A 27,833-nucleotide genomic window follows, 5' to 3' on the forward strand; every position below is an offset into this window, starting at 1 on the left:
GACCCACTGGAACTAAGACCTAAGCTACTCCTAGTCCCTCAGTTTCAGTGGGCCTACTCTATATAGGACTAATTTAGGTCCTATTGATTTCTGAGTGGTGTGCACCTCTTTGTTTATTGTGGCTTGCATTTGATACTAGTCCTCCACAGACAGACCCTTTCTAATTAATTAAGGCCTAAGCTTGCCATAGCCCTTATTGTCAGCGGGTCTACTCTTGAGTAGGACTAACACCGGCGCCCACCTCCCCTTCTCCTCCCGCCCAATTAGGCAGGCCAGCCTCCCTGGGGCACCTCCTCCTCCTCCTCTCCCTTGATTTATATCTTCACATTCCCCTTCGCCGGGCGGAGTCTCTGCCCGCCGCGAATGGAGCTGGCTGGTGCTGGGCTGCTCGCCAGTGGCTCCGCGAGTCCTGCGAGTGGGAGAAGGGAACAGAAGAGGAGGCGGAGGAGGCGGCGGCGGCGGAGGCTCCTGTTCGGCCTTCACCATGTCGAGTCTCCACAAGAGCAGGTGGGGCGCCCGCGGGACTAATGGTGGCAATAGCGGCCGTTATTGTAAATTGGGGTGGCAGGACTTGCAGTGGGCACAAGCGTGGGCAAATGTGTGCTTGTTTGTTTCGTGTCTTTTCTTCCTTCCCCCTCCACCCCCGCCGCTTTCTCCCTTTTGAGGAAGGGTGTTTGCTTAGACTAGGAAACGTTTTCTCCTCCCCACTTTTTTTTTGCATGCAAATTGCAAGGGGTGATCTTGATATATTAATGTGTGTTAATGAATTGAAGGCGAGAGGTTTGCAATGGGCAAATGTTTGTGTTTTCCTCTTTTTGGGGAGGGGAAGGGGTTGCATTTAGAAAGCCAGTCCTCCTTCCCTTTTAAAGGAAATATATATTTTAAACTAATAAATAATAATTCGTTTTTTGCAAGAAGTCTGTAAGGGGTGAGTTTGATATTTATTGATATTTAATACGTATTAATGAACCGGGAAATGAGATTTGCAATGGGCAAATGTTTTGGGGTTCCCCACTTGGCGGCGGGGGATGTATGTGTGTGTTTGCTTAGACAGTTTTCAGCACAGCACGATAAAAAAAATTAAAGCATTCTATTCATTTGTTTTCTCTTAGAGAAAAACCTATCCCCCCCACCTTTTGGCATGCATTTTGTAAATGAGAACTTGTTATTTATAAATAAACTGGGAAGGGGGACGTTTGTAATGGGCAGTGCAAACGTTAATGGCTTTCCCTCCTTTTTTGAAAGGGTACTGTTTGCTAGAGCCACCCTACTGTTTTGGAAGAAGCCTCCCCCTTTCTCTCTTGCATTGCATTTTATTATTTATCAAATGTTTATTTATTATTCAATCTTATGTTCTGCCCTTCACCCCAAAGGAGCCCAAGGGCTGCAGTGGATAAGCTTTATTTATTGCTATTTAGTAGATACTGATATTATTTATCAGATTTGAGAAGGTGAGGTTTGCAGTGGCAAGTTTCTGTAAACGTTATTGCTTTCCCTTTTTGGTGTGTGTTTGCTTGCAGCAGTTCTCAACCTGTAGGTCACCAGATGTTGCTAGCTAGGGGTGATGGGAGTTGTAGTTCAACAACATCTGGCGACCCACAGGTTGAGAAAGGCTGGTAGAGAGTCATCCCCCACGCCACACAAAAAACCCCTCTTTTTTTCTTTTCCTTTTGCATGTATTTTTTAAGTGTGATGCTTATTGATATTTAATCCCCTCCCCTTTCCTGTTTTGCAAGAAGGATGCCTTCTCTTGTCCAACATTTGAGGGGGTTTCTTTTCCTCTCTGCCTCTCATTTGCAACCTTCCCTCTTCCTCTCTCCCCTCCCCTCCTTGTTGGTTCTTCATCTTCTTTTCCCTTATTTTTCAAAATGTAAAGTCACATTATTTCCCTCAAAGAATTCTGGGCAGTGGTCACTGTAGTTTATCCTTCAGAGGGACAATTCTCAGCAACCCTTAACAAACCACACTGCCTGGAATTATTTAAGAGGGGGAAATGTGCTTTGAAAGTATAGTGTGTACACAACTAAAACCACATTTATAACTTAACCTTCAAGGAGCTTGTACTAGTATATGTTATCTCCTTTTAATACACACAAATTCCCTGTGAGGAAGGTTAGGCCTAGAGAGAGTTACTAGCTCAGGGTTGCTCAGCATGAACTTGATAGTTGGGTGGGGATTTGAACCCAGGTCTCCCTGGCCCAGTTCTGGCATGCTAGCTATGATACTACCTTTCCTAAATTGATTGTTGCTACAGAAGATTAATCATCCTGGTAAACCCAGGTTGTCTTAATTTGAAATTGATTGATTCCAGCTTCATAGGGAGGCAATTCTCTCTCAAGTTTTAAAAAATGGATTATAATTATTCCTAGTTCCACTGAACCCCATTTTTTCAGGGGAATGCCATAGCATAGTGGTAGAGGACCTGCTTTGCATGCAAAATGTCCCATGTTCAGGCCCTGGCATCTCCAGCTAGGCCTGGAAATGTTCCTTGAGAATCACTACCACTCAGAGTTGTAGAGTTGCAAGGGACCACAAGGGTCATCATGTTCAACATCCTGCAATGCAAGAGACTTGCCCAACATGGGGCTTGAACCCACAACTCTGCAATTAAGGGTCTCATGTTCTGCCAACTGAGCCACCTGAAGAGCCACTGCCAGACAGATTACGCAGTACTGGTGGCGCTGTGGGTTAAACCACAGAGCCTAGGACTTGCCGATCAGAAGGTCGGCGGTTCGAATCCCTATGATGGGGTGAGCTCCCGTTGCTCGGTCCCTGCTCCTGCCAACCTAGCAGTTCGAAAGCACGTCAAAGTGCAAGTAGATAAATAGGTACCGCTCCAGCGGGAAGGGAAACGGCGTTTCCGTGCGCTGCTCTGGTTTACCAGAAGCAGCTTAGTCATGCTGGCCACATGACCCGGAAGCTGTACGCCGGCTTCCTCGGTCAATAAAGTCAGATGAGCGCCGCAACCCCATAGTTGGTCACGACTGGACCTAATGGTCAGGGGTCCCTTTACCTTTACCTTTAAGCTAGATGAACCAGTGGTATGGCACAGTATAACTAGGCAGCTTCTTAGGTTTCTGCTTAAATTAGCCCTTTATGTAGAACCACTAGGACTTGGAATCATGCTTAAATTTTAGGGGAAGGTGGTAGAGCATCAGTGGTAGAGCATCTGCTTTGCATGCAGAAGTTCCCAGGTTCAATTCCCAGTGGCATCTCCAGGTAGGGCTGGGAATGTCCCTGCCTGAAACCCTGGAAAGCCACTGCTTATCAGTGTAAACAACAATGAGATAGGTAGACCAGTTAGTGGTCACACTCTATAGTAAGATAGTTTTCTATGTTCATGTTATGATGATTATAATGCTTACTAACCTGTTGAATGGTGGTGTAAACAGAAGTCACTTTTCCACCAGTTTTAAATGTTGATGTGTTTGCTACCAGCTATGAGTTTGGGGGGTTAAAATGCCACCACATGCTGCAGGAATATTTCTTTTATGGTTATTTTAAAATGTGTTTTCTGAAGAGCTCCGTTATCTACAGTGTCAAGGAAGGAAACCACTGTGGCTTGAAAATCGCTCCTCCAGCATTTAGCAATCCATCTTCCTTCCTGGTTTTTGTTTTTGTTTTTTAAGGGAGGGGGTCCATTTTCTCTCTGAATGCTCAAAAAATGCAAAGTCAGTTGTTGATGAGGGCATGTTTGTATGCTTAGCCCCCACACTGCAGTGTCATGACATTGCATGACACACAAGGAAAGAACTTGTGTGTAAAGCGCCTTTCCTAAACAAATTTGACTAAACCCCGCACGTGGGATGAAGAAGAGAGAGACAATTTACAGGAGAGTGCAGCTTTCAGGCAAACTTGACACCTCCCCCCCCCCCAGTGCTTTTTACTTCAAAAAAAGGAATCTTGTCTTTTCAACTGATGAAATTCTCTTCACCAATTTGCATGAACTAGTTTGCTTGAATACCATCCAAGCAGCGGCGTAGCGTGGGTTGTCAGCACCCGAGGCAAGGCAAGTAATTTGCGCCCCCTAACCCGTGGATTTGCGCCCCCTAACCTGTGGATTTGCACCCCCTAACCCGTGGATTTGCCCTAATCCCAGATGTTGCGCCCGGTGCGGCTGGCCCCCCCTGCACCCCCCCACGCTACGCCACTGCATCCAAGGGCGCCAGCTCCTTGCAAAATCTTAACAGTTTCTGCTAATTGCTAGGCACCGAGTCTTCTGCAAAAGTCAGGGATGTGGTAAAAAGAAGGCAAGGGGGAAAGCCCATTGTAGATCAGAAATGTTTCTGAAAACCAATTGCTGGAGACCACAGTAGGGGTTCTCAAGTTCTGTTTGTGGGTCTCCCGCAGGTATCTGGTTGGAGACTGGTTGGGCACTGTGACAACAGGATGCTGGAGGAGAAGGGCCTGTCTGGTGTTTTTTCCTGATGGTGGCCAGCAGTGGTGGCTAGAAGGCATTGGGACTGGTGGGGTGGAAGGCAGGGACATCACCAGTAGTTGGAGCCAGTGGCAGGCAGAGCTGCTTCCTGATTGGTTGTAAGTAAGAAGGCAGACGGGACGCGGGTGGCGCTGTCTGTTAAACCACAGGGCCTAGGACTTGCTGATCAGAAGGTCGGCGGTTCGAATCCCCACAATGGGGTGAGCTCCTGTTGCTCGGTCCCTGCTCCTGCCAACCTAGTAGTTTGAAAGCACGTCAAAGTGCAAGTAGATAAATAGGTACCGCTCCGGCGGGAAGGTAAACAGTGTTTCCATGTGCTGCTCTGGTTCGCCAGAAGCAGCTTAGTCATGCTGGCCACATGACCCGGAAGCTGTACGCCGGCTCCCTCGGCCAATAAAGCGAGATGAGCGCCGCAACCCCAGAGTCGGCCATGACTGGACCTAATGGTCAGGGGTCCCTTTACCCTTTTTAAGAAGGCAGGCAGGTGGACTAATATGCAGTTTACATTAGTGAAATTAGTGTAACATGGGGGACATCTGGCTTACTAGTAGTACAGGGTCTTAGTGGATCACAAGCTTAACATGTGTGATGCAGTAGCAAAAAAGAAAAAAAGTTAATGCTAGTCTAGGCTGTATAGTGTCCATGTCAAGGAAAGTAATAGTACCATTTTCTTCTGCCTTGTTCAGACCACTCCTGGAGTACTGTGTCCCACAGTTTAAGAAGGATATGGGTAAGCTGGAACGTGTGCAGAGGAGGGTGACCAACCTGATCACAGGTCTGGAAACCAAGGCTTATGAGGAATGGTTGAAGGAGCTGAGTATATTTAGCCTGGAAAAGAGGAGACTATGATAGACACCTTCAAATATCTAAAGGGCTGTCGCAAATGGAGCAAGCTCGTTTTCTCCTGCTCTGGAGCGTACGACCCAAACCAGTGGCTTCAAGTTACAAGAGAGTCCAACTAAACAAAAGGAGCAACCTTCTGATGGTGTTTGACTGTGGAACAGACTCCCTCAGGTGGAGGACTCTCCTTCCTTCCTTGAAGGTGGAATGACTCACTCAGGGGATTGTGGGCTCTCCTTCATTGGAGGTTTTTACGCAGGGATTGGATAGCCATCTGCCGTGGATTGCTTTAGTTGCAATTCCTGCAGTGCAAGGTGTTGACCCTGTTGACAGTCAGGATCCCTTCCAATTCTACTATTCTATGATTCCATGGCACATTTTTAATATCACACTTTTAATAGCAGTTGTTAATTGGACACTACAAACTTAAATGGGGCTCAGTCTCAGCAATAGTGGCCAACCATAAGTATTTATGAATTCTGGTACCTATGTATGTGTGTACGTACGTATCTTGCTGAATTCAATGGGGCTTACTCCCAGGCAAATGGGATTGGGATTGCAACCTAATTCATTATTTTTGAGCATTACCTCTCCAGCAGCATGGCTTTGAATACTTCATTTGCAAGATAACGTTTTTTGCAGGACTGCCTGTACAGCTGAGCCTTCAAAATCCTGTTACATGAAAGGTTCTGGGTACCTACATGTACTGTGGCAAACTAACTATGTATATGTTAATGCAATTTGCAGATCTTCCTTTTAATATCCATAATCTGAGAATATATTAAAACATTACTGTAGGCATCATTATCCTTCTCCCTTGATGGTGGCCGTGTACTCAAGAGTTTTTAAAATGCAACAACACGCTATTACTAGACAAGTAGCTATCTCTCAATTGAGAATTGAGTACCACTTTCTGAATTGAGGATTGCCATCTTTTTCCTGGTGAGTGCCTAGGGCTGCAGCATATGCACATCAGACAAGTAGTCAACATGTGATGCTTATTTTATCACTCTGTGTCTGAAATTGGGAGGTTCCAGCAGTTTTGACTTCTGAATTCTGCCTGTCATCAAACTGTCGAAGGTACAGAAACCCTGTCATTAAAAAGTTGTAACTCTGGGTGGGACCTTGTTTATCAAATAAGAACAAAACCATGTTTGCTGTGTAATACATTTAACTTAAATTTAATGATTTTGTTAATACAATTTCAAAGCCTTGATTCAGTACCTGACAGGGGTGTCATAAGGATTTAAGGAATACGTACCTGCAGCATTTGAACACTCAAGCACAATGCAAACACTTATTATGTTTACTTTTTTATTGTTTAGCAGTTCCTCCTAAATAATGGAAGTTGAGAGAAGAGAAGAGGCCCCAAACCTCTCCAAGCCAGCCTTTCAGCACCTTATTACATAAACAAGAAAGGAATGCCCACAAACAGAATGAAATAAACTTGGAAAGATAGGTGTCAAAACAACAACAAAGCAACCTCCCCAACTCTTCTTTTATTCCCTTCCCATATCAGTCCTGCTTGCCAGTCTCTCTCCCCCCCCCCACTCCTTCCCCCCACAACTCTGAACAAAGCTCATTTTGCTTAAAAACACATCCATTCACACCCTTTTTTTGCTCCTCTAAATTGACCTCAAGGCTCTATCTGGGCTTTTCAAACCACACTCTATCTGAAATAACAGAGTGGTGCAGTGTTCGAAACTTGCATTGTTCTAGGCACATTTTGCGACAGGGAATTTCATTAGCGCTGAGCTCTGAGCGCAGTACTACACCTAAGCTGAAGGAAACATTAGTGTAGCCATGTTTTGTTTTGTTTTTGTTAGGGGGACAGAACCTCAGTTAGCTATGTGTTTTTATTGATAGCCCCGCTCCCCCTTGGCTGTGCACATGGAAGGAAAGGAGGACTTTGTTCTGCCTCCCCACTTCCATCTACTCTCTGAAGACTGGAGAAGAGACCCTCTTAAAAATATTAGGAGGGAGGGCAGGGGAAGGACTAGAGTAGACCATGTGAAAAATGAACATAATATTTTAGCTGCAGTTCATTTCCAGCTTTGTATTCTTGTTATTAAAAAAAGTGGATGTAGACATTCTGTTATTGCGCCCATAACCTAGGTTTTAGGTGCCATTTAACTCCTAGCTTTCATATCTCAGTTTCTAACACTGGGGTGATGGCAGAGAGGGGCTGGAGCAGATGACCGCCTGGAGGAGAAGGAAGAAGCAGAGGACACTAATCCACCCCTCTCCTATTCTCCAGGAACCAAAAGCAGAGTCAAAAATGCAGAGGAGAAGAGGAAGAGAGAGGCAAGAGGCACTGGTGGCTTAAAAACAGGCTGCTCTGGAGAGGGTGGGCTGGCTGAAAAATCAGCTGCCTTTGGAATCATGGGGGTAGAGGGTGGGAACAGTTGTCATGTTTAACCATAGAAGGACTGAGCTGAAGGTGGTTTACATGGTTCTCGTCCCCATTTTATCCTCACAAACAACCCTATGAGATAGGTTAGGCGGAGAGAGGGGGTGACTGGCCCAAGGTCACACCCAGTGAGGTTCATGCCTTAGTGGGGATTTGAACCCTGGTCTCTGTCAGCTCATAGTTCAACACTTGAACTGATGGGTCTTTAGACAGAAGCTGTCACATTTTGCCACATATTGGTGGCAATGATGGCCCCCAACCTGTTGTTTAGTCATGTCCGACTCTTCGTGACCCCATGGACCAGAGCACGCCAGGCACTCCTGTCTTCCACTGCCTCCCACAGTTTGGTCAAACTCATGTTGGTAGCTTCGAGAACACTCCAACCATCTCGTCCTCTGTCGTCCCCTTCTCCTTGTGCCCTCCATCTTTCCCAACATCAGGGTCTTTTCCAGGGAGTCTTCTCTTCTCATGAGGTGGCCAAAATATTGGAGTCTCAGCTTCAGGATCTGTCCTTCCAGTGAGCACTCAGGGCTGATTTCCTTCAGAATGGAGAGGTTTGATCTTCTTGCAGTCCACGGGACTCTCAAGAGTCTCCTCCAGCACCATAATTCAAAAGCACCAGTTCTTCAGCGATCAGCCTTCTTTATGGTCAAGCTCTCACTTCCATACATTACTACTGGGAAAACCACAGCTTTAACTATACAGACCTTTGTTGGCAAGGTGATGTCTCTGCTTTTTAAGATGCTGTCTAGGTTTGTCACTGCTTTTATCCCAAGAAGCAGGCGTCTTTTAATTTCGTGGCTGCTGTCACCATCTGCAGTGATCATGGAGCCCAAGAAAGTAAAATCTCTCACTGCCTCCAACCTAGGCAGCTTTAAAAGAGGATTAGGGAAGCTCATGGAGGAGAGGGATATCAAAGGCTGCTAGCTATGATGGCTTGCTCTGCTGCCATGGTTGGAGGCACAAATGCTTTTGAATACCAGTTGCTAGAAAACAAAGGAAGAGGAGAGGGTTCTTGGTCTCAAGTCCTGTTTGCTAGTTTATCACAGGCACCTGCATAGCCACTGTGGAAACTGGATGCTGGACTAGCTGGGCCAGTGGCCTGATCCATTAGGCTCTTCTTTTGTTCTTTTTAAGAAACTTCAGTAGTTTTGGAAGGGGCAGCTGGCTGCTTCCTTCCCCCACCCCATAGTCTCATGGCTTCGTTTTGCTCCGATAAAAGTCCTTATCTGAACGGCACATTTCTCTTGACTGTTTACAATGGGCTTGGCTAAGATTGTAGGTGCCCTTGATGCAAAGAGTAATAGTAATATTGAACACCATTCAAGCCTGGGCATTAGCTTAGTAAAAGTCGGACCTGGTGGTATTAAAAAACAAAAAACCTCTCTTGTACCCAATTTCTAGATCATATAAGAGCTGGATAATAACAAGTAGCAACCTGGGATGCAGTTGCATTGTTGCATTATCACTGCTTCCTTCTGATGATTGTTGCATTTATCACCTGCATGTATGTTACCTTCTCCTCTTCCTTTAGGATTGCAGAATTTCAAGACATCCTTAGTGAGGCCAACATCTCGCTAGAGAAGCTCCGTGAACTTTGCTTCAGCGGTAAGTGACTTTGGCAAATTCTCCCTCATAATTGACATCTGCACAGGTCTAGTTTCAAGGGCTAAAGCTAAGGCGGTGGTCGAAGCTTCCCAGGTGGGATGAGCATCAACTGATGGAGCCTAGCAAAAAATAATGCTTTGATCAGGGGTGAAAGCAGCATTCTTCAGGCAACTAAAAACCAATAACAACCCATTTCTGGATTTGGAGATAACCCTTGCTGTTTTTCACCAGTCGTGCCTTGTGGTTGTAAATACGGATGTAACTAGAACAGCATTGTGATGTGTAGAAGGTTGTCTGAATCTGCTGGCATACCAAAGTGTTTCCTTCCTGAAAATACCGCTTCTCCTCCACTATCAGTCTTTCCCTTCAATGCACAGTCACAATTAAACTGTGAAACTCACTCCTGCAAGTGGCAGCTTTGCATCCCCCATGGCATCCCTAGGTAGGGCTGGGAATGTCCCCCTTCCTGAAACCTGGAGAGCCACTTTCTGCCTGTGTTAACTGTGCTGAGCTGGATGGGCCAAGGGTCTGAGTCAGTGTAAGTCAGCGTGTCACTGTCAGTCAGTGTAAACAGGCAGCTTGCTATGGTATCAGCCAGCTTCCTATCCTGAAAATTAAAAATATAGCACAACTGGGCATTACCAAGGGCTAGAACAGGCAGATCTTTGCTCAGAGGGCTGTAAGTGGGTCCCTTAGCCATCAGGGCATTGTGTCTCTGTAAGTGGGTCCCTACACCCATAGAGTTTTTGTTCTTTTCCTACGTATCTCTAATTCCCATCTTAAATACATCACAATCTGTTCCCCGGGCTTTTTGCCTTTGATAATTTGCACATTGAATAATACATTTTGCAAAGAGAATCACAGGCTGCCTCTGTACTTGGATTGCCTTGTTTGAAAGCACTGTGCAAGTGGTCAGTATTCGCATACAGTCTTGTGTCATTTTGTATTCTTCCCTGCAGTGAGTTAAGGGAATGCTGAAATGTTCTGGATAAAAGGTTCCACAATCTACTTCTGGCTGCTGTTTCAAACAACCAAAGGCCAACCTGGCTGTCACTGAGTTACTATTTCTATAAATATTTAAACATAGTACCTCTTGGAAACTTAAAAGTGCTTGTGCAACTGATTTTTTTTTTTTAAATCTTTTTACGCTGTTAGATGTGTAAATGTTGCTTGTCTTGAGATTTGTGTGCTTAAAAAATAACTTAAGAACAGAAGAAGAGCCTGCTGAATCAGGCCAATGGCACGTCTAATACAGTATCCTGTTCTCAGACCGCTAGTCTTCATGGCTAGTTTATTAGATTTGGCATGGGGCAACCCAGCTTCAAAACCCTAGTTGGACATCTCTGTTGCTCTCTCTGTCTGTCTCTGACTCTATTTTTTTCTCTGCCTTGCTTACCTCTCAGCGTTGTTAGGAGGATGAAACAGAGAAATGTGCTAAAGAGCTAGTGTGATACTGTGATTACAATGTTTGCCTGGGACCTGGGAGGCCAAGGTTCCAATTGGTGGGATAAAATAGGAAGGAGAACCATGTGTGCCTCCTTGAACTCCATGGAGAAAAAGTGGGATGTAAGCATAAAAATTAGACTAAGGTCCAGTTAAAAAAACCAGGTAGAGAATACTGGAGGGAATAGAACATACACACACACTTGTTGAAGGAGAAGCTGCTGGATGCCTCCCTCCTTTACTTGTTTATTTCCCTTTTTCTGTTTCTCTATTTGTTACTTCTTTGCCTGTTCATGGAGTATACGGTTACGCTGCCTATGGTCTGCCCCCACTGTCCGAAGGCAGGATGCCTCTGAATACCAGTTGCTGGGAATCACAAGTGGGGAGAGTTTCTGCTGTTCTCAGCTTTTGCTTGCAGACTTCCACATTAGGGCACCTGGTTGGCCACTGCAAGAACAGGGTGGATCTTTGACCTGGTCCAGCAGCCAGGCTCTTCTTAGATTCTTATCTTCGGAGTGTCACATTTCCCCTCTGAACTGAGAGAAGGGAAATCTAGGCATGAGGATGAAAGTCAGGCACTTGGTGGAGAAAGACAGCAACACTAAATTTCAGTGGTCCTGTTTTTTCTTGTTTCACAGGGATTCCCTTTGAAGGTGGCTTGCGCTGTCTGTGCTGGAAGGTAGGGGTTTTTTTTGACGAGGAGCCTGAGTCTTCTCTTGGTGTTTTGTACAGGCTTAAGAGGTTGGGGTGATGTTTTCAAATCATACTGTATCCACTTAGGCAGAACTCCTAAGTGCTTTACAAACACAGAGCCTTCTCGGTTATGGTTCCCAATTTGTGGAATGCCCTCCCTGGTGGGATCCGTCTCCCTTGTTATTAACTTTCAGGAGGAATTTAGAAAAGCATTCTTGTTCAGCTAGGGATTTGATAGCTGAAAGTGGCTGTTCCCAGAAACCTTGAAATTATTAACTGTGATAGTATATGTGATTGTTTTTAGGTATGCTTTTAATTGTCTTGTTCATGTGTTTGCCATCGTGGGCTCCTTCTGGAAGGAAAGGTGGGATATAAACTTAATAAATGAATAAATAATAGGTTGATCCTTGCAGCAAATTCCCATTTGACAGATGGGAGAAATGTGATTATGTGAGAACACTTTTACCCCATGGGTATATTGAGCTGGATTCCTTTAAGATTATTGTGCTCTAGAAAAACAGGTAGCCAGAAACATTTAGCTAAATAACTGCTGCTCAATAATATAAGGCCCTTATAGTCATCCTGCTCTCTTTATACAGATCCTCTTGAACTACCTTCCCGTGGAGAGAACCTTATGGAGCTCCGTTTTGCAGAAGCAGAGGTGAATTTATCTTTTCTGGGTCCTTCATCGCCCTGTTTATGGCCTTTACAGTGGTACCTCGCAAGACGAAAAACTCGCAAGACGAAAAACTCGCAAGACGAAAGGGTTTTTGGTTTTTTGAGTTGCTTCGCAAGACGAATTTCCCTATGGGCTTGCTTCGCAAGACGAAAACGTCTTGCAAGTTTGTTTCCTTTTTCTTAAAACCGTTAATACAGTTGCGACTTGACTTCGAGGAGCAACTCATAGCACGCGGTGTGGTAGCCTTTTTTGAGGTTTTTGAAGACTTTGGTGATTTTTGAAGCTTTTCCAAAACTTTTCCGAAACCATGCTTTGCAAGACGAAAAAACTCACAGAACGAATTAATTTTGTCTTGCGAGGCACCACTGTATATCACTACTATTCTTTAAGTTCAATCTCTCTTGACTTCACAATAGCAGCCAGTGCTGCAGTGTTTGATTCTATAAGTATTAATTCAAATACCCTTGCACTTGCTTCTCTACTGGAATGTCCACTGTGGTAATTTCATACTGCTGATTGTTAGGACTGAGGGCCATACTTTTTCCTTTTTTTAGTTGCTGATAATAGCAACAAATCAGCAATGAAAAAGCCTTTTAAAAAATAAGCAAGAATTACCTGAATTAAACTAAATTCACTGTGAATTGATCTTCTAATTAAAGCTTCCAACTCTATTTTTTTTAAAAAAAAACACAAAACAGAACTTAAACTAGATGCTCCAGTCAGATTAGAATAATGACATTTGGATAGCAAGAGAAAATGTAAGAATAAAGCTTTGCACTTTCTATGTTTATTTAAAGCATATCTAAGAATACTGAGTGGGACGCGGGTGGCGCTGTGGGTTAAACCACAGAGCCTAGGACTTGCCGATCAGAAGGTTGGCAGTTCGAATCCCCACGACGGGGTGAGCTCCCATTGTTCGGTCCCAGCTCCTGCCAACCTAGCAGTTCGAAAGCACGTCAAAGTGCAAGTAGATAAATAGGTACCGCTCCAGCGGGAAGGTATACGATGTTTCTGTGTGCTGCTCTGGTTTGCCAGAAGCGGCTTAGTCATGCAGGCCACATGACCTGGAAGCTGTACGCTGGCTTCCTCGGCCAATAAAGCGAGATGAGCGCCGCAACCCCAGAGTCGGCCACTACTGGTCCTAATGGTCAGGGGTCCCTTTACCTTTAAGAATACTGAATACCAGAAGAGCCCACAATCAATTTTGCGTCATTGATGCAACTTTCTCTTTTCCCTCTTTTACTGTAGAGCAGGGTTGGGCTTCGCATCATGGACCTTCTGGGGTAATCTGGGGCTGCACACTAACTGTGGGTGGTGCCGGTGGGTATTTGGGTTTAAACCTGGTTCCTAACATATAATTCTTTCCCCCTCCCTGTTGAAGAGAATTGTATACCCAGTTTTTGAAGGAAATGATTATACAGCCTGGAATAGCCAAAGCCAACCTTGGAGTCTCTAGAGAAGATGTGACCATGGAGGATCATGTAAGTGCAGCATCAACAGTAAGGCTAAACCATGGTCAGAGGCAGTATGCCTCTGAATAATACCTGTTGCTGGGAACTGTAGGTGGGAAGATTGTGGTTGTGCTCAAGTGCTGCTTGCAGGCTTCCCAGAGAGGCATCTGTTTGGTGACTGTGAGCTAGCTGGGCCTGTAGTCTGATCCTGCAAGGCTCTCCTTAAGCTCTTAGAAGCCCTGCTTTAGCGTCTGAAGGCCTTTCTTACTCTCAACTTGGCTTCTTGTCTTAAACTCTTCCATAAAGCCACTGAATCCGAACCCTGATAGCAGATGGAACACTTACTTCAAGGACAACGAAGTGCTGCTGCAGATAGACAAGGATGTCAGGTATGTGAAGACGCTGAGTGTAGGGGGCGTGGGAATCCCACCGCCAAAGCTTAATCTGCTTTGGGGCGGCTCCCTTTTCGCCATGGTGCTTTGCTTGTCCTTTTTACAAGCCCAATGAATAATTATTTCACCCAGGAGGCTGTATCCTGACATGGCATTCTTCCAGAGCATGACCGAATACCCCTGCCTGTTGATCCTGGACCCCCTGAATGATTTTGAGACCCTCCGGAAGCGAGTGGAGCAGACAACGCTCAAGTCACAGACAGTGGCACGGAACCGGAGTGGCGTCACAAACGTAAGAGAAAGAGAGTTGTGTATTTTTGTTATTGTTGGACTACAGCCCCCATCATCCATAGCCAGTTTGGCCAGCATTCAGGAATGATGGGAGTTGCAGTCCAACATCTGGAGACCCAGGGTTAAAAAAACACTGAAATAGAAAATGCCTTCAAATAGAGGTGGGTCCTTTCTAAAGTAGGGACATGCGGCTACCAGACTAGCTTCCAGCTAGTTTTGAGGCCTAATTCAAAATGATGGTCTTGACTTTAAAAGGCCAAGATATCTCAAGTCCCATCTTCTCCTGTATGAACATGAACTTCTGAGGTGTTTGTGTGTATAATTGAAATTTTAACAATATGAAATAGCAAGAGAGACAAAGTACAAAATATTTTCGAAACAAAGTAAATAAATATACAGTAAAATAAATGGAACAGTGAGGATATGAGTAATCACTCATCATGTTCCAATTCTTGGACAAGGTTATGAATATAGAGGCATATAGAATATGTTGATTGATATTATTTGGTTTTAGGAGTGTGGTGATTTTGTTATAAGCATGTTGTGTGCTATTTCAAAAGGTGGGATTTAAGTGATGGAAATAACGGAAGTTCCATTTGCTCCAGATCTGGTATCCACAAATGGTTTTGTATGTTGTTCTCCTTCCTTTGATTTCTTAGGTAAGTTCTCCTCTGAAAACACTGGCCTCTAACTCGCTGAACGAGTATGAGGTTCTGCCCAATGGCTGTGAGGCTCACTGGGAGGTCGTAGAACGAATCCTCTTCATCTATGCTAAACTGAATCCGGGGATAGCCTACGTCCAAGGGATGAATGAAATCGTAGGACCTCTTTACTACACGTTTGCTACAGACCCCAACAACGAATGGAAAAGTAAGAAGAGCACATGCCCTTCTTGAACATACTGTCCAGTTCTCAAATATTGTAATGCTGAATGTTCAACAAACCCTGGTGTTCCCCCCTTTTTCTTTTTTTATTGACTTAAGAAAATTATACAGAGAGTAATTTGAAGAAGCCTAAATTAACATTGGCTTCTACCGATAAGAAATAATAATAACTATTACAATTACTAAAATACTAAAAATACATTTACTTCCCCTTTTGAACTTCTATTCTGTTTACAATATATTATTATTCTATAAGAATCTATTATATCCTTTGCTGTCCCATATATTATTTTATTTCCCAAATTCAACCTAACCCTCCCCTCCTCCTCACTGTTTCCCTTTACCTGTGTGAGATCTTCCCATCATAATATTTTTTTCTAGTTGCTTTAACAAAATAGAAAAACATGAAAACTGTTAAATTATAATTACTTCTTTTGTCCTTACACGCTTAACAATTGCCTATTAAGAGTTCTGCTTTAACACCATATTTCTTCATGTATTCCCCATGCATTCCCATTCTGTAAGAATTTTTGATTGGAGCAGCCCCTGATTGATGACTGCATCATTCAACAAACCTTGGTTTGTTTCTCTATGGGGCAACTTGTGGCTTGTTGAACAAACCATAGCTTTGGGTTGACTTGACTGTAATACTGCGTTGTAACTTGCTGAGATCCAAGAAACGTGCAAACCAGGTCACTTCCTGGCTTGTGGTCTTGATAACAATGCTGATGGTATCTTCCTTATCCCCCCCGCTATAGAACACGCAGAAGCGGATACCTTCTTTTGTTTCACTAACCTCATGTCTGAGATCAGGGATAACTTCATCAAGAGTCTGGATGACTCTCAGTGTGGCATCACCTACAAAATGGAGAAGGTGTACTCTACCTTGAAAGAGAAAGATGTGGAGCTCTACATGAAACTGGTAAGGAATATTGTTCCACAGTGGCCTTCAAACAAAGTCCTAGGAAGCCTTGGTGTGTGTGTATGGGAAGCATCCTTAATGAAGGGATCATCCATCATAGCATTAAGTGGTATATCTTCCTACATACATAAAAAGGACCAACTGCTCTCTGAAGCACCCGCCCCTTTAAAACTGTCAGGGGATAGACACGAGAGGGTGGATGAGCTGTAACGAAAGGGGGAATTGGTGAGCAGGGGCAGCAGAATTTTGAAACAGAAACACTTAATATAAACCAGGGTTCAAATCTCTACTTGGCTATGAAACTCACTGGGGACCTTGGGCCAGTCTGTACCTCTCAGCCTAACCTACCTCAGGGTTGTTGTGGAGATTAAATGAGGAGAGGGAGAACGATGGAACTCCTTGGAGGAAAAGGTGGTATATAAGTGAAATAAATAAGTCATTTGAATGAACCCAAAGGTTACTTGTTCCTTTGCAAAGAATAGCTCTGGTGATCTGTAGAAAAATCCTCCAGAGAGGTATAGATGATAAACGAAACTTACCGTATTTCGCTCTATAAGACGCACCAGATCACAAGACGCACCTAGTTTTTGGAGGAGGAAAACAAGAAGAAAAAAATTCTGAATCTCAGAAGCTAGAACAGCAAGAGGGATCGCTGCGCAGTGAAAGCAGCAATCCCTCTTGCTGTTCTGGCTTCTGTGATAGCTGCGCAGCCTGCATTCGCTCAATAAGACGCACACACATTCCCCCTTACTTTTTAGGAGGGAAAAAGTGAGTCTCATAAAGCAAAAAATACGGTAAATGTCTGCTGAACAGTAACTTAAACTTGCAGAGAATTTAACTACCGTATTTTTCGCTCTATAGGACACACTTTTTCCCCTCCAAAAATTAAGGGGAAATGTGTGTGCGTTCTGTGGAGCGAATGCAGGCTCCTTGGCTTCAGCGAAAGCAACACGAAGCCTCCGAAGCACAGAGGGAGTGCTCCCTCCGCGCTCCTTGGCTTCGTGTTGCTTTCACTGAAGCCCTCTCGCTCTCCAGGCTTCAGGGATAGCTGCCTGAAGCCTTCGGAGCGCAGCGGGAACTCGTGATGCGCTCCGCAGGCTTTGGGTTCCTTTTGCTGAAGCCGGGAGAGCAAGACACTCCTGGCTTCAGCAGAGAGGGAGAGCTGCGCAGCGCCCCTTCAGCAAAGCAGGAGGAGAAATGGAAGGGGCTCCGTTTCTCCTGCCGCTTCGCTGAAGGGGCGCTGAGCAGAGAGGAGGAGATTTTTTTCCCCCTGTTCTCCCCCTCCTATGGTCCGGTGCGTCCTATAGAGCGAAAATTACGGTACCTTGTAGGTTTGGTTAAGGAAATGAAAAGAGGACCAGCAAGAGCTTTTCAGTAGGTTCAGTTTTGCTCCCCAAAATGTCCCTATTTAACTCAGCTCTCAGTTCAGAGATTGGAATCTTTGTGGTTAAGAGGAAGAACCGTAGATCTGATCCCTCCGCTTGCTTGTGGGCCACAGCTCAGTAGCAGAGCATCTGCCTTGCATGCGGGAGGTCTGAGGTTCAATCCCCAGCATCTCCAGGCAGGGCTGGGAAAGACTCCCTGGCTGAAGCTCTGGAGAGCCACTGCTAGTCAATGTAGACAGTACTCAGATAGATGGACCCAATACTCTGACTACATGCTCTGATACAAAGGAAGATTCTTAAGTTACCTCTCCCCCAGGTATCAAGGGAACTGGAGCAGATATCTCCAGTCCCCAGTCCCCCTGCACACACACTTTTAAATAAGTGGTCTGAAATAATGCTTTTGTCTCTCCCCCGCCAGCAAGAGCAGAACATCAAGCCCCAGTTTTTCACCTTTCGCTGGCTAACGCTGCTGCTGTCCCAGGAGTTTCTGTTGCCAGATGTCATCCGCATCTGGGATTCTCTCTTTGCTGACGACAACCGTTTTGACTTCCTGCTGCTAGTCTGCTGCGCCATGTTGATGTGAGTTCCAGCACAACTGTTGGCAATGTCCCGCATGGATCGCCATACCATCATGGTGATGGCTGTGGCAAACTAATTCTCTTTTTTCAAAGAAACAGAGCAACTTGTATAGGAGGTCAGGTCAGTCTATGGCCATTATGCAGTATAGCTGTAAAGAGTCTGTGTGTCCAGAGGTAGCCTAACTCTGGAATATGTGTCCAGAGGTAGCCTCTCCTCTGGAGAGAAAAGAAGGATGCATGGATGGCTGCCACCTTCATTGTCTGCTTGTGAGTTTGTAGGTCAGGGTAGGAAAAGGTGTTGTATCAGAAATGGTTCTATATGAACGTCCTTATCAGTGCAAGGATTTCTACTTGCACAATAGAATGTTTCCCCCTTTTTCTTCCCCCATGTGCTGCCTAAATCTGGGGGTTTCTGTTGTGCAAGCAGAAATCCTTGTACAGATGGAACAAGTGAATTAAATACCATCCTGGCCTCTCTCCCCGCCCCCATGGGCCAACTTTGGCAGATGGGTTGCGGGTGCCCACCTGTTGACAGGTGACAAATGGGGAAAGGCTTGCTGAGTCCCTTTGAAAACTGTCTGACAGCGCTGATCACCTGCTGAACGCTGAGAGCTCAATTTAAAAGAGAGGTGGCTGTTGGCGCTGATCTGCACTGAGAGCCAGTCCTTTCATGAGCTATTTGTATTCAAAACCATTTGCAAATGGCTTTCAGATATGTCCATCAACTGGATGGCACCAAGAGAGCCCTGTTAACCCCACCAGGGAGCTGCCCAAACTCTTCTCATCCATGGACAACTTGAAAATCACCGAGGGCCTTGGTAGACCACAATGATTTTTTTGCCTGCTGTAGCAATTGTAATGTGCCATTGCTAGGTGCAAAATAATTTTTAGTTGTATTTTTATTGCTTCTTTTATTTCTTACATAGGCCCCAGCCGCACTATGCATTTAAAGCAGTTATTGTACCACTTTATAAACAGTCATGGCTCTACCCCTCCCATAGAATTCTGGAAGCTGTAGTTTGCTGAGCGTTGTTAGGGATCCTGTTAACATCTCAACGCATCCTGTTAACAAAGCAAGAGTACAGTGGATGCTCGGGGTTGCGAATGTGATCCGTGCAGGATGCACATTCGCAACCTGCAGCGGCGCTTTTGCGCATGCACAGGTTGTGATTCGGCGCTTCTGCACGTGCGCAAAGCGCGATTTAGCACTTCTGCACATACACGACCGCCGAAACCTGGAAATAACCTGTTCCAGTACTTCTGGGTTTCGGCGGTCCGTAACCCAAAAAAATGCAAGCTGAAGCGTCTGCAACCCAAGGTGTGACTGTACTTTGATCGTTTCTTTCTCCCCCTGTCTTCCAGGCTCATTCGGGACCAATTACTAGAAGGAGATTTTACTCTGAATATGCGACTTCTGCAGGTAAAATGCAGCAGGGGAAGTTCTTCAGTTGTATTGCCTCTAGTCACTACCTTGTCCACCTCCATGCTTTGATTAGTAAGCTAAGGTGGGCAACCACTAGAGAGGACATAAAAAGAGGCCCATCTGGCCCAGCATCCTGTTCTCACAGCGGCCAACCAGATGTCCCAATGGGAAACCCGCAAGCAGGTCCTGAGTGCAACAGCAACACTCTACCCACTTGCAGTTCCCAGTGACAAGTATTCAGGGGGGTAGTACAGATGAGAACTCAGTTGGATACAACTCGTATGTATGTGTGTACAGGCCATGACCATTCTGCGTGCATCCACTGCAACCTGGAAGTGGACTGAAAAGGGGGGCATAGGCACAAAAGGGCAGCGTGGGCTTATGCAGAGCGGGGTATACAAACATAATCCCCACGCAAATTGGTTGTTGCTTATATGTACTACACCCATAAGGTTTCTCGGCCATTTACAAAACAAAGAATCGTTCATCCTGGTTTTGGAGATACTCAATATGGATATAAGAAATGAACAAGAAATAAAAGGAATTGCATTAGGGAGCAAATTAGTTAAGATCTATAAATTAAAACCTAACACTTGCTGGAGATGTAATATGGCAGAAGGAATGATGTACCATGTATGGTAGGAATGTGAAAGAAATAATTCTGGTGTATTGTACATGACAAATTGAAAAAGATGTTTAAAATATCAAGAAAAAACTAGGTGTTCCTATTAGGTATCTTATCAATAGACATCCCTAAGGATAAGAAAAAAGGTTTTTTATATGCCACAGCTGCTGCCAGAATATTAATAGCCAAAAATTGGAAAGGGGAAACAGTTCCATCAAAAGCTGATTGGCAAAATAAGCTATGTGAATATATAGCTGCTGTCATCTTGGCCAATTATATCAAATCAGATATCATCTTGGCCAATTACATCAAATCAGAAACTTAGGAAAGAATGGGAAACTGTGGAAGAATATATGATAAAACATTGTTCCAAAATAAAACAATTGATATGCATTGATTAAATTTCGCAAGGCTAAAATATGGATAGATAAGTTAATTGCTTTATGGAAGAAAACAAAAACAATATTCACAATAGAAAAAGAAATGTAAGTAGAAGAAGCTGCAGCGTGGTGGTGGGAAGTCACAGGGACAGGAAAAGATATGATATTGAAAATGGTTATAACTTGGATGTAATGTAAAGATCGTTAGAAATGTGCAATTGTATAATGAACGACAACTAAATAAAAAGCAATTTGGAAAAAAATGAAAAAAAGGAATTGCAACATGGCACCACTGTTAAAGTGCAGAAAAAACCAGTTCCGTTAAATACATACAACTATAAATGACCATGATTAAAATGTGCAATAAAACGTTTCCTGTTAAGGCAATTAATACAAGGGACCAAGGGAATGCCTGTGTAAACAGGCATGTCTTCAAAAGCCAATGGAACACCGATTCTGACTGGGCCTCCCATGTTTGGCAGCAACATCAAGTTGTCGTGCTTTATTGTTACTTTATTACTTGCCCTTCATCCTGAAGTCCCAGGGCAGTTTACAATGATTTAAAATACAACATAAAAAACTTAGAAAGGCTTAAAATGACCGAATATGCAATCGCCCCCCAAAATAGTTTTTTCTGGCAGCAGATTTTTGGGGTGTGATAAGATGTTCATCCTTCATGTCATTTAAAAAACGAAAACCCACCAGAAAAGGGATGTTTGTTTTACTCCTGCTGAGTGAAGCCTTTGCCCTTATTAGTCACGTGGGTGATCCCAGCCAGTGGAATGTCCAGTCTCCCTCACTCTACAACAAATCCCCACCCCCACAATTCAGGTTATTTTTTCACCCATTGTTTCTTTTTTAATTTTACTGATACAGTGGTGCCCCACAAGACGAATGCCTCGCAAGACGAAAAACCCGCAAGACGAAAGGGTTTTCCGTTGTGGAGGCGCTTCGCAAGACGAATTTCCCTATGGGCTTGCTTCGCAAGACAAAAACGTCTTGCGAGTCTCGCCATTTCCCCCCCGCTTCCCCCCCCCTTTTTCAAAGCCGCTAAGCCGTTAATAGCCTTTTAACAGCTTAGCCGCTAAGCCTTTAATAGCCGCTAAGCCGCTAAATTGCTAATAGCGCTAATCCGCTTAGCCGCTAATGGGGTTGCTTCGCAAGACGAAAAAACCGCTAGACGAAGAGAATCGCGGAACGGATTCTTTTCATCTTCCGAGGCACCACTGTATGTTAACCAAAAGAAAAGAAACAAAAACAAAGAATTAAAAATTTAAACCATTGAGCATCATGCCCTGGAAGGACCAAAGGTACAAAGGCGCAGCTCCAAGGGGATAATAAAGTATTAATTCATAACAGAGATTCCCTTTACAGATAATTAAGATAAATAATAATAAAAGTATTATGTGAGTGCCATCATTGCTGAGAATAATGGTTCTTTATTGTCTTTAATGAGCAAGGCATTTGCGTATAGTGATGGCACTGAGTGACCATGTCCCTCAGTGTTTGTCTAAGAAATAAAACAGTGCCATATTTGGGGTGGGGAATTCGAGCTCTGCCCTTTAGATTTTTGCTCTTTTCTTTTCATGCAGGATTACCCCATCTCTGATGTTCACCTGATCTTGAAGAAGGCAAAAGATCTTCAAGACTCCAAATAGCCCTGGATCGTAGAGAGAGTCTCTGCAGGTACCTGGAGGTGGAGTCCGTTGCTGAAAGCTCCTACTTCTGCCTCTGATCAGGGGCCTGACTTGTGTCCTGGCTCTCTGCCCCAGGGGAGGCTTCTCCCCGCTCTATTAATTCACAAGAGAGTGACTTTCAGTTTTGCTGGGCCCTGCACTCTTAACATTTCTTGAATCTCACCTGCTGAAATGATTCCACATCAAGTGACCTATTCCCTTTTCAATTTTGTATTTCTCTGTTAAATGACTCCAGACAGGGAGATGGAAGCACCTGATTCCCTGCCATTATGGAATGAAGAAAATCGAGGGGCATTATTGCTGCAGGGCACTTAATGCGCACACACACACACAAAACCTTTTTGGGATACAGACAGGACAGGCACCAGTGGAATTTAGCCGTATGAGGAGAGAGCTAGCATATTTCAAACCTTGGCTACTTTCTTCTGTGGGGAGTTGCTGGACTCTGCTTCTACTTGTTAAACCCTATTCTGTTCAGTTCCTTCCCGCAACAGCTAAATGCCAGATGGATCTCTGACTTTCTTCCTTCAAGGAAATGGGTATATAGCACTGAATTTCCCCAAGCAAAGCCCTCTCCAAAAGTCACCTCTTATCTGATCCCCTCCCCTTTTGATCTTGGCTGTACTTGGAAGCTAGTTCTAACCAGTGAAAACAAGACCTTTGTTGAATGAAGTTGGATTGGCCTTATCACCCACTGCCTTAGAGAGGGCGCCCTATTTTCCCCCCCTCCTACTCTTATTCCCACTGCTGAGAGATTGCAGACCTGCTGCAGCATTGCTACATAGCTCAGGGCCCTAGCAGCTATTGGGCTGTACAGAAGATCTTGAGACACAAAAGGCCAGTGAGTGAGAGAGAGAGAGAGACCAAGCTTCTAGGTGTGCTGAACCGAGGTCGCTCCTCAACTGTGGGTTTCTGGTGTAATCCTTCTATCCCTCATTCCAGCTCCTTGGTGTGTGGGTAAAGATTGTCAGTCCTTCGGTAAGTTGGTGGCTTCTAATGAGCCCGTATCTCCCATGTTTTCCTGGAAAAATTAAAAGATTATGGCAAGGCTCGTTGTGTGCTTGTGGTGCTGGGATGTAGTTCATCCACAAGGTTGTCATCCTGAGCATATCTGGGTAAGAGTGACAGCAAGAAGAAGGTGTCCAGCAAGTGTGAGGAACCTTTGGCCCTCCAGATGATGAACTACCACTCCCATCAGTCCCAGCAAGCATGACCAATGGACAGGTATGATGAGAGTTGTAGTTCAGGAACATCTGGAGGGCATCACAGGTCCTCCACACCTGGTGTAAAGGTTAATAATGGCACAGCACCTACAGCCACTTGATGTCTTTTCAGAAGGGTGTAGCAAAATTAGGCTTTTCAAAATAGGACTGGTAGCTTATTTTACCTATGTAAGGAAGGAAGCCTGACAGAACTGGCTTTTTCTAAATGAGGTGGCAATAGTTTTATCTCTCTCCTTATCTAACACAGCCTGAGTCTTGACACTTCCGATTCTATATTTTTATCTTGTGTTTTCATCTTCTGGGGCAAAGCATAGCACTAAAGGTTGGCTTTGATGCTGCTCTGCATCAGAACTGGTTTGGAACAGTTCCAAGTCCTGTTTCTGAAGCTTATCAAAAGCTCAGCACATGAGCAGTGCCTCAAGTCTCAGAGGGAAGACAAGATGAGCCTTGGGGAGCAGCTGGAAGTATAAGGTTCAGTGTATTCTGGTATTCTGTGTATTCAGGGTATTTTGGTACCCTTATCCTGCTGTCCTCTGTTTACAAACTCTTGGAGTGCTTCAGGAATCCTGTTTTACTAGAAACAACACTAGGATAGAACACGTTTCTCAGTTTGTAGGCAAAGGAAAAGATGGCTCTTTCATTCTGCCTTCAAATCTTTGCATTAGAAGAAAAAAGGGACAATTCTGCCTCTGGCTCTGTTAAGAGAAGCAACTGCTTCCTCTGAATAGTGCTGCTGTTCTGATTATAATTAAGAGTTACTTCCCAGGGGCAGGGAGAAGAGCTGCTGGTTTTCTAAATTTGTGACACTCTATTAATATGCCACATCCACGCCAAACATTTGAAAGCGTGTTTAAAACGAACTGCTGCCCGCCTCAAAGAGTCCTGGAGACTCTTAGGTGCTGAGCACGGTAGCTCTGGGAAGGGGATAAACTACAGTTTTCAGGATTCTTTGTGGGGTCATGTGCTTTAAACGTATGGTGAGGATGTGGCCATAGATGTCAGAGTTCATGCCTTTTGGAAGTTTTTTTTGGGGTGGGGAGAGGTTGCAGAATTTCTTGGTGCTTTTTTGTCTTTTTAGCAAACCAGAATCTGCATGGTAACAGGTCTATAAAAGACCCCTTCACAGACATCTAAATCTTAACCTCTTTCTCTGCATATAAGCAGATTTGTCTTACAGTGGTGTTTACACAAGACTAGAGCGGGTGCCCTGGATAAACTGAAGAGATTTCTGGATAAAATGATGTCCTGATCTCATTGAGAGGAATGTGTTTTATGGGAACCATGGTGTGGATAAAGCTTGTTGGTTATGGGGAACAAGGAGGTGGGTGAGCACTATCTCTCCAAAGAATGGAATTCTCAAGGAAACATCAGCCCTAACTCACCACCAAATGTGTATGAGAGGCAAAGGAAGAGGTGACCACAGGAAGCTTCCATTGTAAACTTGGTCAGGTCTTCAGGGATGGGGAACCTGTGAACCTCCCAGAGGTTGTTGGACTCCCAACTCCCAGGAGCCCTGGCCAGCATGTGACCCTACAATCAGGGGTGATGGGAGTTGTAGTCCAGGGATATCTGGAAGGCCACAGAATTCCCCTTCCCTGAACAGTCCATTGAGAGGGGTACAAATAATGACATTATTATTATTGTTACTATGTGCCAGAATGATGTGTCAAGTAGACCACCAAGCCAATGTGGACTGCAGGTAGAAAATGCCATTTCTGAATGCTGCTTCATGTGAAGGAAAAAAACTAGTGCATTGGTGGGAGAGGGAGAGATATTCTAGAATTTTCTTTTCCCTGTTCTGCTAGCTTTTTGCTTGCAGAAATTAGTCATGTAGAGCATTTGCAAAAATAAATAAATGCCACTGGCATATTTCCAGCCACCTTGGAACTCTTACCACATCTCCCTGTGTGGATTTCGTCTCAGTGAAGAGACCTAAGTGATAGCCTGTTATGAGTAGCATGCTTAGTTTCTTGGTCTCGGCTTGCATATTTGGCAGTTAGCAAATTCTGGATGTTAAAAAAACTCTTTAAGTAGAACTTTATGCAGTTTCTGAGATCAGTTCTCTAATATTCTAAAAAAAGGAAGGTGATAGTTTTCTGTTACCTGTGGGAGTCTGGGCCTTGGCGTCTGCATTTATTTTTATTTTTTCAAAATTACATAATGACGTTTTGCAGAAAAATTGTGGATTAAATGAAGCCAATGGTAACACAGAGAGAAATCTGACTCAAATATGTGCTCACAAGCATTTAGTTTATGTGGAAATGCTCAATGAAATGGTACAGGCTTGGCCTCTCAGCTCACTAAGGTGGAAAGGGGAAACTGTTTTTGAGAGAAGCTGCAACGTTCTGCTGAGTATGTATAGTAGGAGTAGAGAACTTCTCATGCACAGGCTTTGCTAGACCTGGAACAGATCCCAGTTTGGCCTACAGGGACATTTCCATCCAAACTACATTTATCTGCCCCACCACAGCTGATGTCAGCTCTGGCACAGGTAAGAATGAAAATAAGGGGCATTGAAAATAAGCTGATTGTGTTCCTTTGTAAGAAGGGCTCGCTGTCGTCACTGGGATCTGCTATACACAGGAGTTCCCACTGTATGTCCATTAAATGCACTAAGGATTTCTCTCATTACAGATAAGGTGCCTAGATTATTATTTTTTAAGTGACACAGGGTAAGGAGCTGATTGTCAGATACAGAATGTTCTCCCACCCACCTACCCACCATTCTTCTACATTGTATTTTTCCATTATCTTTCTCAGACTTTTTCTTTTTAATTGCCTTTTGGGAAGTTTGGAGCATGAACCACAAAAAAAATGGTTCTGGGGTTAGTGCGTGTTCTGTAGTAGCCCAATATTAATGGCTTTATTTCTGTATACTGGACCACCTACAATACTGTTACGAATTCTGTTTTCATCAGTGTGGCCTCCCTCTTGATTTCCCCTGCCCCCTCAAAAAAATAAACATGAACCTTTGTAAATCTTGACTTGATTTTTTACCCTCTTCTGACAGTAACCATAAGGGTGGAAGTGACTGGTGTTAAAATGAAGGAGGCAGGATGTGGCAAATGAGTTTGTACAATCTCAAAATAGGTGTGGGCATGAGGTTTTTTGCAACATGGTCTTCTGCAAAAGATGTGCCACCATAAACCCTATTATTCTGTTATAAAATAAATAAGATGCTGCACAAATTTTGTTGCTATCATGGGCTTGTCAAGTGGCCTTTTAAACCTCAAAAGTTTATTATTATTTTTTAAAGATATTTATTAAAGTTTCAAACAGTAAAACAAACTTCACAAAACAGGATAAAAAAAAAGAAAAAAACACCATCACAATCAATCCAAAAAACAGAAAAGCACAGTAAAAAACCCATCATACAAAGCAAAAGAAAAAAGACATAAAAAAGACATAAAAAAAGAACCAGTTTCTTAGATATTGTTCTCGTAATCCTCCTTCCAGACTCCCTCGCATCTCCCTTTTCTGTGTTCCCTTTTACACAATCTTATTCAGCAATGCCTCACCTTCTTTCAAATCTTATTTCATATTATACATTTCAACTATTCTGCCTCCAATTTTTCCCCATTTTTTCATTTTATTTAAGTTTGACATAATATTGTTCTGACTTCACCTTTGTTCTGTAAACCATTTTTTACATACTCCTTTCAACTATATCACTAATACCATATTATCTTTATATCCCGCATCATTCTAATATTCATACAATTTGCAATGCTTTTGCAAGTAGTCTTTAAATTTCTTCCAGTCCTCTTCCACTAGCTCTTCTCCCAGGTCTCGGATTCTGCCAGTCATTTCTGCCAATTCCATATAGTCTATCATTTGCATCTGCCATTCTTCCAGAGTGGGCAAATCTTGTGTCTTCCAGTGCTTTGCGATAAATATTCTTGCTGCTGTTGCTGCATACATAAAGAAAGTTCTGTCCTTTCTTAGGACCATTTGGCCAACAATGCCCAAAAGGAAGGCCTCTGGTTTCTTAGGGAAGGTATATTTAAATACCTTTTTCAGTTCATTATAGATCATTTCCCAGAAAGCCTTAACCCTTGGGCACGTCCACCAAAGGTGAAAGAATGTTCCCTCAGTCTCTTTACATTTCCAACACTTATTGTCTGGCAAATGGTATATTTTTGCAAGCTTGACTGGGGTCATGTACCACCTGTATATCATTTTCATAATATTTTCTTTCAAGGCATTACATGCCGTGAATTTCACACCAGTGATCCATAACCGTTCCCAGTCAGCAAACATAATATTATAGCCAATGTCTTGCGCCCATTTTATCATAGCTGCTTTGACCGTTTCATCCTGAGTGTTCCATTTTAACAGCAAGTTATTAAACCTCAAAAGTTTAAACGATGGAAAAAATCAGTCTTTCAAGAACACAAGAATGTGGTGGATCAGGTGAATGGTCCATTTAGTCCAGCATCTTGTTCTCATAGTGGCCAACCAGGTAACCTGT

The 27,833-nt window shown here is 43.9% G+C and overlaps 1 protein-coding gene across 1 annotated transcript; it reads left to right on the forward strand.

Moving 5' to 3' along the window:
- Nucleotides 1–332: 332 nt before the first annotated feature.
- TBC1D13 (TBC1 domain family member 13) lies at nt 333–26,340 on the forward strand. Its single transcript, XM_028714706.2, has 12 exons — nt 333–507; nt 9,223–9,296; nt 11,378–11,418; nt 12,032–12,093; nt 13,493–13,592; nt 13,869–13,951; nt 14,087–14,246; nt 14,905–15,115; nt 15,888–16,051; nt 17,855–18,015; nt 19,377–19,434; nt 22,035–26,340. Exons 1-12 carry the CDS (start codon nt 485–487, stop codon nt 22,098–22,100), a joined length of 1,203 nt encoding a protein of 400 aa, XP_028570539.1. The 5' UTR covers nt 333–484; the 3' UTR covers nt 22,101–26,340.
- Nucleotides 26,341–27,833: the final 1,493 nt, after the last annotated feature.

This window comes from Podarcis muralis, chromosome Z, assembly GCF_964188315.1.
Source record: "Podarcis muralis chromosome Z, rPodMur119.hap1.1, whole genome shotgun sequence".
Taxonomy (NCBI): domain Eukaryota; kingdom Metazoa; phylum Chordata; class Lepidosauria; order Squamata; family Lacertidae; genus Podarcis; species Podarcis muralis.